Source organism: Pelobates fuscus, chromosome 13 (genome assembly GCF_036172605.1).
Source record: "Pelobates fuscus isolate aPelFus1 chromosome 13, aPelFus1.pri, whole genome shotgun sequence".
NCBI lineage: Eukaryota > Metazoa > Chordata > Amphibia > Anura > Pelobatidae > Pelobates > Pelobates fuscus.
Window position 1 is genome coordinate 28,821,045 of NC_086329.1, and position 13,418 is coordinate 28,834,462.

The 13,418-nt window shown below is 37.2% G+C and overlaps 1 protein-coding gene across 8 annotated transcripts in view; it reads left to right on the forward strand.

Annotated features, from left to right (window-relative positions):
• The window catches only part of MEIS2 (Meis homeobox 2), a 124,200-nt gene extending 111,120 nt beyond the window's left edge, over nt 1-13,080 (forward strand). For 5 of the 8 annotated variants that reach the window (XM_063439975.1, XM_063439979.1, XM_063439978.1 and 2 more), the window contains 4 exons: nt 2,792-2,850; nt 4,110-4,220; nt 6,407-6,500; nt 11,782-13,080. In XM_063439975.1, the coding sequence (XP_063296045.1) occupies nt 2,792-2,850; nt 4,110-4,220; nt 6,407-6,465 (229 nt within the window). In that variant the 3' untranslated portion in view covers nt 6,466-6,500; nt 11,782-13,080. The remainder of the gene's footprint in view (nt 1-2,791; nt 2,851-4,109; nt 4,221-6,406; nt 6,501-11,781) is intronic. The other 3 variants (XM_063439980.1, XM_063439974.1, XM_063439977.1) reach the window with 1 other exon arrangement.
• Nucleotides 13,081-13,418: the final 338 nt, after the last annotated feature.

A 13,418-nucleotide genomic window follows, 5' to 3' on the forward strand; every position in this document is an offset into this window, starting at 1 on the left:
TATTTTAGAGAAAAGTTTAAATAATGTAGTAAAAAGGCTGGCTACATCCCTTGACAGACAGTGTGTAATAACCAATACTTATTATACAGCTGAATTTTCTTTAAGAACGTGAGTTGGATCATGAAGATGGGAGTTGTGAGATACAGATAGTGTGTGTCTTGCAGGAGAAGCCAGGTTTGTAACCCATAGGAGGTGTGCGGCCTGGGTCTAAGGGGGTCTGCTTTATGCTGGTACCTTTTATTTGTTTAACTCGAAACACGGAGGATTAATGGCAACAATTACCAGTTAAGGTAACATGAAAAATTGCAGGCACTCATTCTGGGATTACCATCTAAATTAAATCCAGCCTTAACGGCCCAGTGACTTATGGCTCTGCATGTCCTTGTCAAATAGGGGACCATTACTACCTGCTTTTAGGGAGGGGGTGGAGGAAAAGTCCCCCTGTGCCTAATGTTAAACACATGTCCTTATAAAGAATACACACCATGCTGAACTGACACTCCTCACGGTAAACAGAAATGGTGCATGCCAGTCCCTGGGCGCCTTTAACCCTTCACTGCCTAACAGCTGATAAATCTGTCATTCTCGCCTGCATTCTTGATAGACCCTTTTGTTTGGCTTTTTCAAACCCCAGAGTTTTCAGTTCAGCCCTGGTTGCTGTTTGCAGTGCTAATGTTCCCAATGCTGCGTTTCTTCACTTTAATGAAAAATGAAGAAATATTTCACATACAAAACTACTGACTGCGTGGGCGTTATCCCTAAAAGCACCTTATTAGATTCCACTGGATATCCTTCATCAAAATTCACATTGCACACTTTTAGGCCCTAACTACTTTGCATTTTTATATCAAATGAATTGCTTCCCTCATGACTATTAAAAATTATATTTCCATAAATGTCCTATACAGAAATCCAGCCCCTCATAATTCTATACCATACAAGAAGCAAATCATTTTAGATGACTAAAAAAAATCTGTTTATACAGTATAGCATGTTTTTAAGGATTAATGTATGGGATATAATTCTGCTTGTGCTCTTTTCAGAGCGTTATATAACTCAACTCTGCCCAAAGTATTAATGCAAGTTTAGAGCCACAATTAATTTACATATTCGTGTTGTACTTGTAGATTTTTTGGGTGAGATCAGCATTTTTAATTTGGACAGCTCCGATAGTTGTTTTATGCCAATGAAAGTAAACATACGGAGGTGTAAATAGAGGTGTACTCTAGCCATAGTGTACAACATTTTGTGTGATGCTCAGCTGCACTGAACTTAGTTAGCCATCGTTGAAACTATTTGGGCAAATAGAAGTTATTCTGAATTGTTATTACTCTGTTGTATGTAAATATACATAATTAATGTTGGACCTATGACAAGAACTGGGTTAATTCGTGAAACGGGGCAGCTTTAAGACTGACACCCAGCATGCCAAGCGATAGAATCTCATAGCCCTAATAGTTTGTATTTATTATATCTATTTTTCAAGTTGTTTAAATACATTAACAATAAATTAAAAATTGGCTTCGAGATAATTCCGTATCAGGAATTCCTTGGTCCCGCAACAGTTTTAATAGTCTTTTGCAAACACGATTCAGTTGTTGCTATACGCTTTCCTCGTTGTTCAATTCTTTAGGGCCAGCAAGTTGTGCCAACCTTATATAAACATGCAGCTTAAAGTTTAACATGTGGCATTAGAGGTCAACATCATTTGGCACTGACCTACGCATGACCTCTGGCTTTAAAGTTTGGGTCAGCGGGAGGTGGTTAGTATTGGGTAGTGGAGGGGGGGGGGTGTCACTCTTGGAGCTGGCTCTGTAGCCTCTATAAGGCTGGCAATAAAACTTGAGACAGCTTAATGGATGTTTCTGCTGACCCAGGGAAGCCATGTGAAAATAGAAAAGCCTGGACCTCATTTAGGGTCGAGTAGGAGGGGAGAGGGACTTATGGGTTGCTTGATAGAGGAAAAAACTCTTCATTTGGATCTATGAAGTTGAACTTTTTTGTTTAAAAATAAAAATTATATATATATATATATACACACACACTTTTGGGTTTCAGCTGTATTCATGTCAAATTGTTTAAAATGTTATTTTTGTTTCTTTTCTTCCAGTACATTATTTTAGCTTTGCAGTAGTACATAAATAATAGACGGCAGTCACATTTTGTAGGATGGCAAGGAGCACTGTGACATCTGATCTTCAGTGGGGCCTACATGTACTCCATGGGTTTTGGTTCACCTCTGCACAGTGGCTTTTATCTTATTAGAAGCTCCGGGGGGTCATTGCCCTAAAGGGCTGGTTTAGTCCCTGTGATGTCATTGAGAGACTCATTGTATCAGCTTCTCAAAATGACCTCATCTCTATAGTGTCAAAACAAACATGTACTTGACATGCGTTTCCCAGTACATACAAGTGCGTCCTTATAGCCTAGAGGCAATATCATTTCCACAGAGGAAAAAAAAATCGAAAGGTTGGACGAGGACTTACGAGAGATGACTACATTTGTAAGTCCTTGATGTTAACCTTTTCACAGCAGAAAGGATGTTGTAATAATATAAATTTACAATCAATCAGGAGCACATAGAGCAGGGTAATAGCTTCACGTTTCCCCCTGAGATTGAATATTTTTGTGTTATATGCGACCATATACGGATTGTGTAATGTGAAAGACCTAGATGCAACTTTTTATTTTTTGGGAATTGTTAGTAAAAAGTCAATTAAAGTATGGTTTTGTTCTCATCAATGTGGGACTGTTGCTCCAATTGACAAGCAAATCCACTCTTGTGTTTCAGGTTCATCAATGCCAGAAGACGGATAGTCCAGCCTATGATAGACCAGTCTAATCGAGCAGGTGAGGTTCCGGTCTTCCTTTCATACCAGTGAATGAATGGGTTAAACTTCTGGAGGTTCTTATATATAACTTTCCACAAATCAGAGGTTTATGAAACAGAAAGGTTCAATGGGCAGTAAATAAAATGCCTCAGCAAGACATTCTGGGAGACAGTGGGGGCGATCTCACCATCCCACCATAGGGAGCAGCTAATTGGTGCTAATTGGAGATTTCCAGCATGCTCTTAGTACAATTGCATCCCCTCCTCCCAATAAACCGCTAATTGGCGCAAAGTACTGGACCAGTGAGAAGCAGTTTAACCCTTCTTTTACCAGAGCAGGTGCTTCCACCTACAGAAGGGTTAAATTACTTGTTGCCTCTCTGTATCCTACGTAATTGTCCCTGGCAGAGTAAGAGGTGTTGGCCATATGTAGCCCATTGTGTACATTCATTCTCTGCCTATTCACGTTCAGCCTGCTGGCCTTGCATTATATTCCTGGATAAGAACGTGTGTGGGGTAATGGGGAGGGAGAAAAGTTCTATGGGAATCCATTTTTTTCATAAAAACAATACTAATCCCATTTAAAGACCTATCAAAAAGCAAGAATATAATTCAAGCTTTTCTGCTTTTGCCTTTCTTAATGCGTTAACATTGTTCATGACTCTAAATTTTCCAATAAAAATACTGGCTAGTTTATATGTATTTTTAATAGTGCCTATGAACAACCCCCTCCACATCTCACCATATCCTTTGAGTAAAGACTAATGTATTCATCCATCTATTAGTATGTTGTATGTGCTTGCTGCCTTTGTCTGTAACCTTTTAAGAATCAGAGAAAAACCAAAACCCAAAAAAACACCCATGTACACCAACCAAAGAGTCATGTATAATAGATGTGATTTACAAATGTAGTTTGACCTCCTTTTAATCTGGTACTGTGGATATTTTGTGTTGGACAGCATTCTAACATGCAATATGATATAAATGTCCCTATAGTTAATTACTCTGTACACTCCAGTGGTACTGCTTACCAGAAATTTGTCTGGGAGAAACCATCAAACCTTCTACTCGATGTGAAGTGACCAAATCCAGAAGCTATGTTCCACATACAAGGACTCTTACTGAGTCTACAATATATTACTCCTTAGTTAATCTCCTGAAGTGGTGTTTGGTGGGGTTTAAAGTGTTTGTTTCAGTCGTAACACTGGAACTTTTGCTGATTTTCCGGTATATCTTCTCTTTTTTTTCCTCCTCTGTGTCCACGTTTGACCACAATCAGGTTTTCTTCTTGATCCTTCAGTGAGCCAAGGAGCAGCATATAGTCCCGAGGGTCAGCCAATGGGGAGCTTTGTGTTGGATGGCCAGCAACATATGGGGATCCGGCCTGCAGGTAATCCCAACTTCTTAATCTTAGATATCTTAAGTCAGTACCCGTGGGTACATGAGGTGCGTGTTGCCATGATAGACAACATATTTATAATTGTCATCTAGTTTTATGCCCTGATTTGCATGCTGATCATTTAACAATTGTAGACAGCTTTTTCTGAATCTGGTGTGACTTAAATATACATTTTTCTATTTTAACTTGATGTTATTGTACTGTAGCAAGCGACAGGTTTCAATTCTCCAGAACTCTATAGTTTCTTGCATTAATTTGACCTAGAATGTGATCTAAACTTTATCCGGGGCAGTAGGTTGTAAGATTTTGAGAATGGCACAAGTTAAACGTACATAGCTTTAGTTTAGTGACACATTTTTCACTTGTAAAATTTACTCGGTGAATGACCCACTCTTTAGTTGTATATTGAATATGATAGCTTGGGGACTCCATTTTGGGAGGCAGTCCACAGGTTAAAGCAGATCTGTCACTTTCGGGGTCTTTGCATCGGGACAGCTGCTGTGTCAGACAATATTTAACAGCAGAGCTAAGCCCACCTCAGGCTTGGCCATAAGACTCTACTTTCTAATGGTATCTTTGGATTGCATTGGCATTTCATTGAAAGTAGTATTTTACAGAGACTAAATCTTTATGAAATACTGAGAAGTGACCGAGCCAGTGCTAGTGATGACAGTCCATAGGATTTGACTAAGACAAATGTCACAAAAAATATTTTTTCATTTCTTTATTGAACCTTTAAATGCAACATTTACAAGGTTATTATATAAAGTGTGAATTATTACGTATTGAAACTGATTTTTTTTATATAGCTAAATTGCAAGTGACATGAAGAATTTAATTTTATTTATTTTTTTGTTACTCTATCTAAGTCAAAAATTGAAAATCTACTTTGAATTCCCAGTAATTCACATGTTGGCGAATAGCTCTGTCTGTCTTTGCAAATAGTATCAGCATTATTTACTGTGAGAATTGAAAGTGACCTGAATTTCAAATTTAAGATCAAAATAGCTGGATAATGTTGCAGTGCTTTCAGTTTGGCCTTTAATTTGAAATTATTTTTGAATTCTCACTTTAGTGAATAACGATGTAGGTTAAAGGAACACTATGGTCACCAAAACAACTTTAGCTTAATGAAGCAGTTTTGGTGTATAGATAATGCCCCTGCAGTCTCACCGCTCAATTCTCTGCCATTTAAGAGTTAAATCACTTTGTTTATGCTCTTACCCCTCCCTGCAAAGAGAGCTCTGATGTTTACACTTCCTTTATTGCAAATTCTGTTTAATTTAGAATTTCCTATGTCCTGTACTGCTAATAGCTTGCTAGACCCTGCAGGAGACTTCTGTAAGTAATTACATTTCAATTTACAGAGCAGGAGATAAAAAATGTAAAGCAAGTTAACATTTGATTGAAACTAAAAACATTTTATTTCATGCAGGCTTTATGAGTCACAGCCAGGGGAGGTGTGGCTAGAAATGGCAGAGAATTGAGCAGTGAGACTGCAGGGACATGATCTATACACCAAAAGTGCTTAATTCAGCTAAATTTGTTTGGGTGACTATAGTGTCTCTTAAACTTTTGACTCATTAACTCCTTGTTAAAGTCAATAAGATACCAGATCTTCATTGTGATTATAAGCACTTAACTGGTCTGTATCACCCACAACAAATTTCTGAGAAACTCTGATGCATTCCTGCTTGTGTGGCAATCGGAAAAAACAGCAAAACAGTCCTTCATAGGTTTTCCAAAGACCATCTGAACAATCCCGATCCACTAGTAGTACCCTATGAAAAAATGTACTTCTCACAGTTAATGGCCAGATATCAACTTAATTTGAACCAATTGGGAAAAAAACCTCCAGCTTGACCTGAAGCAGGGTAGCCAAGAAATAAAGACATGACTCACTTGTGTTGAAGAACAAGCTGCTGCTGCCAAACGAGATTCCACCAGTGATTGTCTTTTAGAAAAGTATGGAAGCCTCCATGTTCAATCACAGTCAACAATGGAACCTAAATAGCTCAGCTTGGAGATTTATTTTTTCCAATTGCATTATTGTAGGTGAAAATATCCTTGTCAGTGCCTGGTTTAATGAACATATCTTAAGTCCTTGTAACGGTGATCAGTTTATATTTAGTTGATATATTGTTACTTACAGGATTGTCTGTTTATTTACTTTCTAGGACCTATGAGTGGAATGGGGATGAATATGGGCATGGATGGACAGTGGCATTATATGTAACCATCATCTTGCAGAACAATCACAAATGAGAGGAAGTAAGTGTCCGATTTTAATAACATGACCGTATCCACCTTTATATTTCATAGTACAGAACCTGTAAGAATACAGGTCCTAAAATTAATGGAATTATTTTATACCTGCTAAGTGTATAGTGCTTTAGTGTTTTTTTTTCACCCTAAAAATTATTTTAAGTGCCCTGTTTATCTATTGCATAGGGTGGCCAGGAAGTAGATCCCCAGCTGTTGCAGGACTACATCACCCATGACATTTTGGCTGTCTTTCAGCTGGTGAAGCATCAAGGGAGCTGCACTTCGGCAACTACTGAGGGGGGGGGTCTACATTTTGTTGTAGAATATAACACTCTGTAGGTGTCTGACAAGATTCCCTGCACAGTTGTGTTTAAGCTTGTATTCTAACATCCAAAACTGCAGACCAGGGTGGCTCCATATCATCTAACCTTCAGGATGACAAAGCACCATGGGAACTGTAGTTTCATATATGCTAAGGGTTTACCTTTTGGCTAACTACTGCTGTGAAACACAAAAGTCATGAAATAGAATTTGCTAGTTAAAGGTCTAAATCATAGACACTCTTCCATTTCACGTTACATTTCATTATTTACAGGTAAGGAATGATCACACTGATGGTTTTTCGTTAAAACTAGTAACTTTAAGCTTGTGCTAGCAATACAAAAACATCAGTAAAATAAACACAATAAAATATAATCCATCCATTTAAATGGAAGCTGCAACATTGTTCATTAAACTGTGCACCTCTCACTATTTCTTGTCTGTTTTGAGACCAGGTTTCTGTCTGCATACATATTCATTTAACATGTTTATTAGTATGCACATGAAGCCAGTGGCTGGTCTTCATCACAGTGTACCTCAATGTTCGTGCAGAAGGTTACACACATTTCACAGCATTGGATTCCGTCAGTGAAATGAAATGTGTTCAGATTAAGACAGGAAGTTGTGAGGATTTACAGAGGTTGTCCTTTTAAGTGACTTGAATGTGGGAACTTTGGACAGATGCCCTTATGTATAGATTATGCGTGTCTTCCTTACAGGACAAATACACCTCTCACTAACACCCCTGATTCTACACTATTCTCTCACCAACACCCCTGATTCTACACTATTCTCTCACCAACACCCCTGATTCTACACTATTCTCTCACCAACACCCCTGATTCTACACTATTCTCTCACCAACACCCCTGATTCTACACTATTCTCTCACCAACACCCCTGATTCTACACTATTCTCTCACCAACACCCCTGATTCTACACTATTCTCTCACCAACACCCCTGATTCTACACTATTCTCTCACCAACACCCCTGATTCTACACTATTCTCTCACCAACACCCCTGATTCTACACTATTCTCTCACCAACACCCCTGATTCTACACTATTCTCTCACCAACACCCCTGATTCTACACTATTCTGAGTGCTTTTTGCTGTACTGAATAACTGACAACAGAAATAACAAAGTGTGTGTAATAAATATATATACACACACGTATGTATAATTTAAATAAATGTAGCAGATAAAAATGGCATTTAGGAGAAACCCCCTATGAACCAATGGGATCATTTTATGTCAAGCTGAGTAACGGCACTTGGATTAAGAAAACCCATTACACTTTAAAGCTTCAAGTGTTTTGACGTATATTAAAAAAAAAAAAAAAGCCGCCTGCTAGATTCATCCCCTCGGCTGAAGGCAGTAGAGCAGACAGAATTGCATATAACATTGAAACTTCTTTGTTTAATGAGGCCGAATATAGGAAGACTTACCTTGATTAAATCATTCTGTATATGTAAATAGAGACCAGCATTTCATAGCCGATCTCTTGGGGCTTCCGTGACGCCAATTTCCTAGCTCTCCCGTCTTTTTTACAAATGCAGTCAGGAAACAGAAAGCAATGTTCCCTATAACGGCCATAGAGAAAACATTTTCTCAGCTTGGATAATTCTTAATATAGGCCATATAATTTCTAGCCTATTTAATTACATAACATATTTTATGCTTCATGACCAATTACATTAATAGCTTAATACAGAAGAATATTATCCTCTCTTGATTTGATTATGCAGCCACACAATATGGTATATTTGGTACTTAATTATCATCAGCCATTGAGAAGAGCTGCCGGTCTAGAACAAACACACTGCCAACCATTCAGCCTGGGATATTGTGTTAAGAGGGCTCTAGCACTTGTGTTAATAATAGGAAGGAAAAAAAAGCAAAAAGCTGTATAATCTAATGGCTCCTTGTCCTTGGATTTCCACTTTACAGTGTTGAAAAAAAAAAACCTCTACTGACCTTTTCAGCGGCAGGTATTGAAGGTTAAATGGAGATAGATCTGCATGGGCCTGTGGAGGGGCAGTCAGAGAAGGAGATATGTGAACACACAGGGTTTAAAAGGGACTCACAAAATTATATATTGTAAGATAGACTCTTCAAAACAGCAAACACAGCCCATCCTTAACGTGTCCCTTAAATTCTGTTAATATTGCTACCTTACACAAGTTCTGCTTGTTTTTTTAACAAGTGGAACTGCAGGTCATTAGGATAATCAAGCAGCATTATGGGTGAGATTAATCTATATCCTACCTATAATGGCTGGATACACAGATATCTATTCAAAAGGTATACATATCGACACCATTTATCTATTTATTTTAAATCAAGTTTATCACAAGCAACAAAACAGAATAAAATAAACATGTATTAAAAGCAAAATTAAGGCTGTGCAGGTGCCCACGTAGGAAAATAATTAAATGCATTTGCCAATAGAGCCACAGTATTTATCTTAATTTGTGTAATTTTAGCACTGAAATATAAGCTAGCTAGAAACAAGTTGTATGCATTATACAGAGAGAAGTGAGTGAGTAGCGTTCAGCAATGCTGTACGAAATCAGAAATCTAGCTTATATACCAGCATTCTAAGGCAAAGACCAAAAATGCACTGTGTGTGGTAAGAGCAGATAGTTACGGATGTGATATGAAACTTATCCTGCCTGCGCAATACCCCAGTGCTGGTAGCAAGGCAGTTTGTGTTTTATTATTTTATGTTGTGAACTTACCCTCTAATTCTACCCGTCCTGAGTTCACTGTCACCTCACTGCCCCACCCTCCAACTTTAATGACAAATCTTTGCAAATGGCAATATTGTTCTTTGGTTTAAAGGAAAATTACCCGGAATGAATAGGAAGCTGTAGCTAAAATGTGACTTTCTACTTCCTGCTGTGCCTTACAGCGGTCTTTTGCGCATTAGCATTTATCAAGAGAGAACCTTAAAACAATTGAAACGTGCTTTCCCCAGCATGTTTCATTGGAAATTCTTTCCCCAGCAAGCCCATTTTTAATGTTTAAAAAAAAAAAAAAAAATAGAAACATGTAAAAATGGAATTGCAAAGAATTATCTGTACTCCATTTAATTATTAAATATATAATTCTCAAATACAATGCTGCATTCATCATTCCTGTATCAGACACATTAAATAGTACATGTATAAAAGGGAAAAAAATGCACTTACAATCTTGTTTGATCAATATATTTCTGAGCTGCAGACTTCATTCATTCTGTGTACCTGCTGAAGAAATGCACCTGGTGAAATCATTTGAATCTTTATCTTTGTTCTGCTTTTATAAAATACAATATATATATATATATATATTCAATATAGATGTATAGTGCCCAAATTACCCACAGAGACAGACATGCAATGGCTTTTCTATTTTATTTTTGTGGCAGTCACTTGTTATTATGTGCATTTTATCACAGTTTTTTTCTCACTCCTCATGTACCAGTGTGTGTTAATCCTATATATCTCAGTCTGTAAAAACTACAAAGATTAATCTTTGTAAACCAGACTGGATAAGAGCTCTATATACTGGATAATAACATTTATCACACACTCTCATGCCGTTCTATAAATAATGCATATAGTGTGTGAAAATACATATACGTGTACATAATGTATATGTACTATTTTCTAATACTGCTCCTCCGTCCCATGCCTAGTGGGCCCACGGAGAATTAGAAGCACTGAGTATTGCATGCTATGTTACCATGCCTTAGTGTTCTCATTTAGTAACCTTAACACCAAAAATACATGTAATCAGAGACTGAAGAATTTCAGTTGATTTATTTTTGGACAGACATAATTGTTGGCCAATGTTCCAGCTACTGTCTGCAGCCTGCGTTAAACTTAACCAGGACATACCTGAAAACGATGGAAATCTCAATGTATCCTTGTTGGTAAAATATTTTATAAATAAATGTATTAAATATTTGAAAATAAAAGACAACTAAAATTTGAAAGAAAAAAAAAACCAAGTAAAGTATTTTAGAATCTGAGAGAAATCAAAACAATGGGTTCCCGATGTCATTATTTTATTTCCTGATAACTTTACATAAAGCTGCACCTGTATATATATTTATAGAATTTACGAACATTGCATCTAAACACCCAGAGCGATGCGCAGTTTTCTGGGTTTAATCACTAAATGTCAGAGTGTGAATTGAAATGCAAAAAAGGAACATTTAGACTGAAATAGCTGAGCTGTGAATACATCAAACTTGGAGCCTGGTTTTCAGGTCAGCTAGTTGAGCCTACATTTTGCCAATTTGCATTAAATTTGCAGTTTAGTACATAAACTAATTAGTGAGAATTGTAGGGAATTCAAAGCAAATCTTAAATGTAAGGTCAAAATAGACAAAGCTAAAAAAAAAAACAGAATTAGCTGATTTTAGACTAAACTTTACAATTCACTTTGCATTCGTGGCAATTCTCCCTTTAGTACATAACCCTGTTAGAGTTTAATAACAAACAGTGCAGCAAATGTGAAATATTACAAGTTACTTGCATGTTGCTGACTTGATGTCTAACTGACAAAAAAGAAAATGTGAGAAGTTTGATATTTTTTTCCCTTCTCATTTCCTATTTCATTCTTCACTTTATCTGAACTTGCTGCTTAGTGCATCGTCTGACCTACATTGCTACGAACATTGATTTTCTTTTTCATATTTTTTTTTGTTATGACGAGGGGTGATCATTTTCTATTTAACGTGCTTTGCAATTAGGATGTCAGTTGATGACATTTTTCTTTTTTTTGTCAAATCTTTTTATAAAAATGACTGGTTATACGAATTATTAGAAATTGTAGGGTAAATATATATTTGTCAATGTTTATATTTTGCAAACCTTTTCCTGGCTCTGGTAGTAATCACACTTTGTTCATGCATTTTTATACCATCATTATTTATTACCCACTAAAAGAATGTGTCATTTCTGTTTCAGATCTGCAGGACGTGCCAGGGGACTGTCTTTCTCAGGGTGGTCCTATGGGAATCATTTTGTACAACCAGCTCACCCTTCTCCCAGGTCATCTTTATACCCCCTTCGAGACATGGACCACCGCCACCCTACATCTGCCGAGCCATGTAGATAACATGGAGGACGATCTCCCTAGGATGACAATGCCCGCACAACCACCCCATTCATCTGCCCCAGCTCTTGGGAAGAATTTCCTTGACACAATCCCAACAATATAAGGAAACTCAAGGGAATAAAAATATTTTAAGACTTCTGAACGCTGACCAGTTTTAAAAGTGAAATTCCAGACAGCTGTGATATATATTTTTTTTTTTTACCACATATTTTGTCATTTTTCATCAACAAAGGACCAATGAAACAAGACAAGAACTCAAATGTGAAATCATGGGATAAACGATGTGCCCATAAAAAAAAAAAAACAAGTCCCCTCTGGAAGCTGAAAGACAGAGATATTACTACTGTAGGATCAAACATAGGAACTAAGTTAACTTGTACATTTCTGTTTATTAAATAGTTTTAGAAGAGACAAAAAAAGATATCCTTGTTTTTCCACACTATGTGTGTTGTTCCCAAAAGAATGACTGTTTTGGCTCAGCCAGAATCCCTCCTTGTGGAAAGCCACCGAACATTGACACTTGTGACCAGTGCAGAACACAGAGCACAGCCTGGAGAGATTGAGAACATCCAGGACCTTCTCGGGTGTTCTAGGTGTCTGTCCCTCAGCACTACTGGACTATTTGAATTGGGGCAGTTACACAGACATTACAAGACAGCAAGGGATATTGACTAGTCTTGGGACTGTTGGATACTGAGCCCCCTGTGTAAGGAAGGGAGGGGGGCTTCCTGCAATTCTGGTCTTTGCACCAAATGACAGACTGAACTTAATTGTAAACTCAAAAAATGGAGAATGAATTTGAGTGACAGGAAAAATGTGAGTGTGTGTGTGTGAGACTGAGTGAGCAAGCTTGAGAAGGGAAGACAATACTGTAACAAAATTTGTTCAGAGTTCGTTCTATTAATGTTTCATGTTAGATATTCTATGTGTTACCTCAATTGAAAAAAGAATGTTCTCCTAGTAAAAACCTGCTGTGGGATTGGTATTGTATGTCCATGGATTATTTCTTTATCAGCACGTGTTCCTCATTAGAGAAAAATGCTGTTACCTTTAAGCTTTGTCAAAATTTACATTAAAATACTTGTATGAGGACTGTGAGTTTATGTTTAAAGAAAAAGGTGTTACGGTAATAAATATTTCATTTTGGATTTTTTGTGGAGTTCTGTGTGTGCTCTCAATGTGGGGTTCAAGGATTACATCTGTTATCTCCTAATAAAGGGGGGCTGTACAGAGAAAGCGTTAGTCTCTCTCCATATATAGCAAATTGTGAAAGAATACACAGCATGTATTCAACTAAAAACTGTAAATAAATAATTGAGATTATGTGTGTGCAACTATTAAACACAGTCTACATATACACACAGCACAGCTAAACTGTGTGCAACGATTACAGTCTACATATAAACATACAACAGCTAAACTGTGCAACAATTACAGACAGTCTACATATAAACACACACAGCTAAACTTGTGTATGTATATGTAG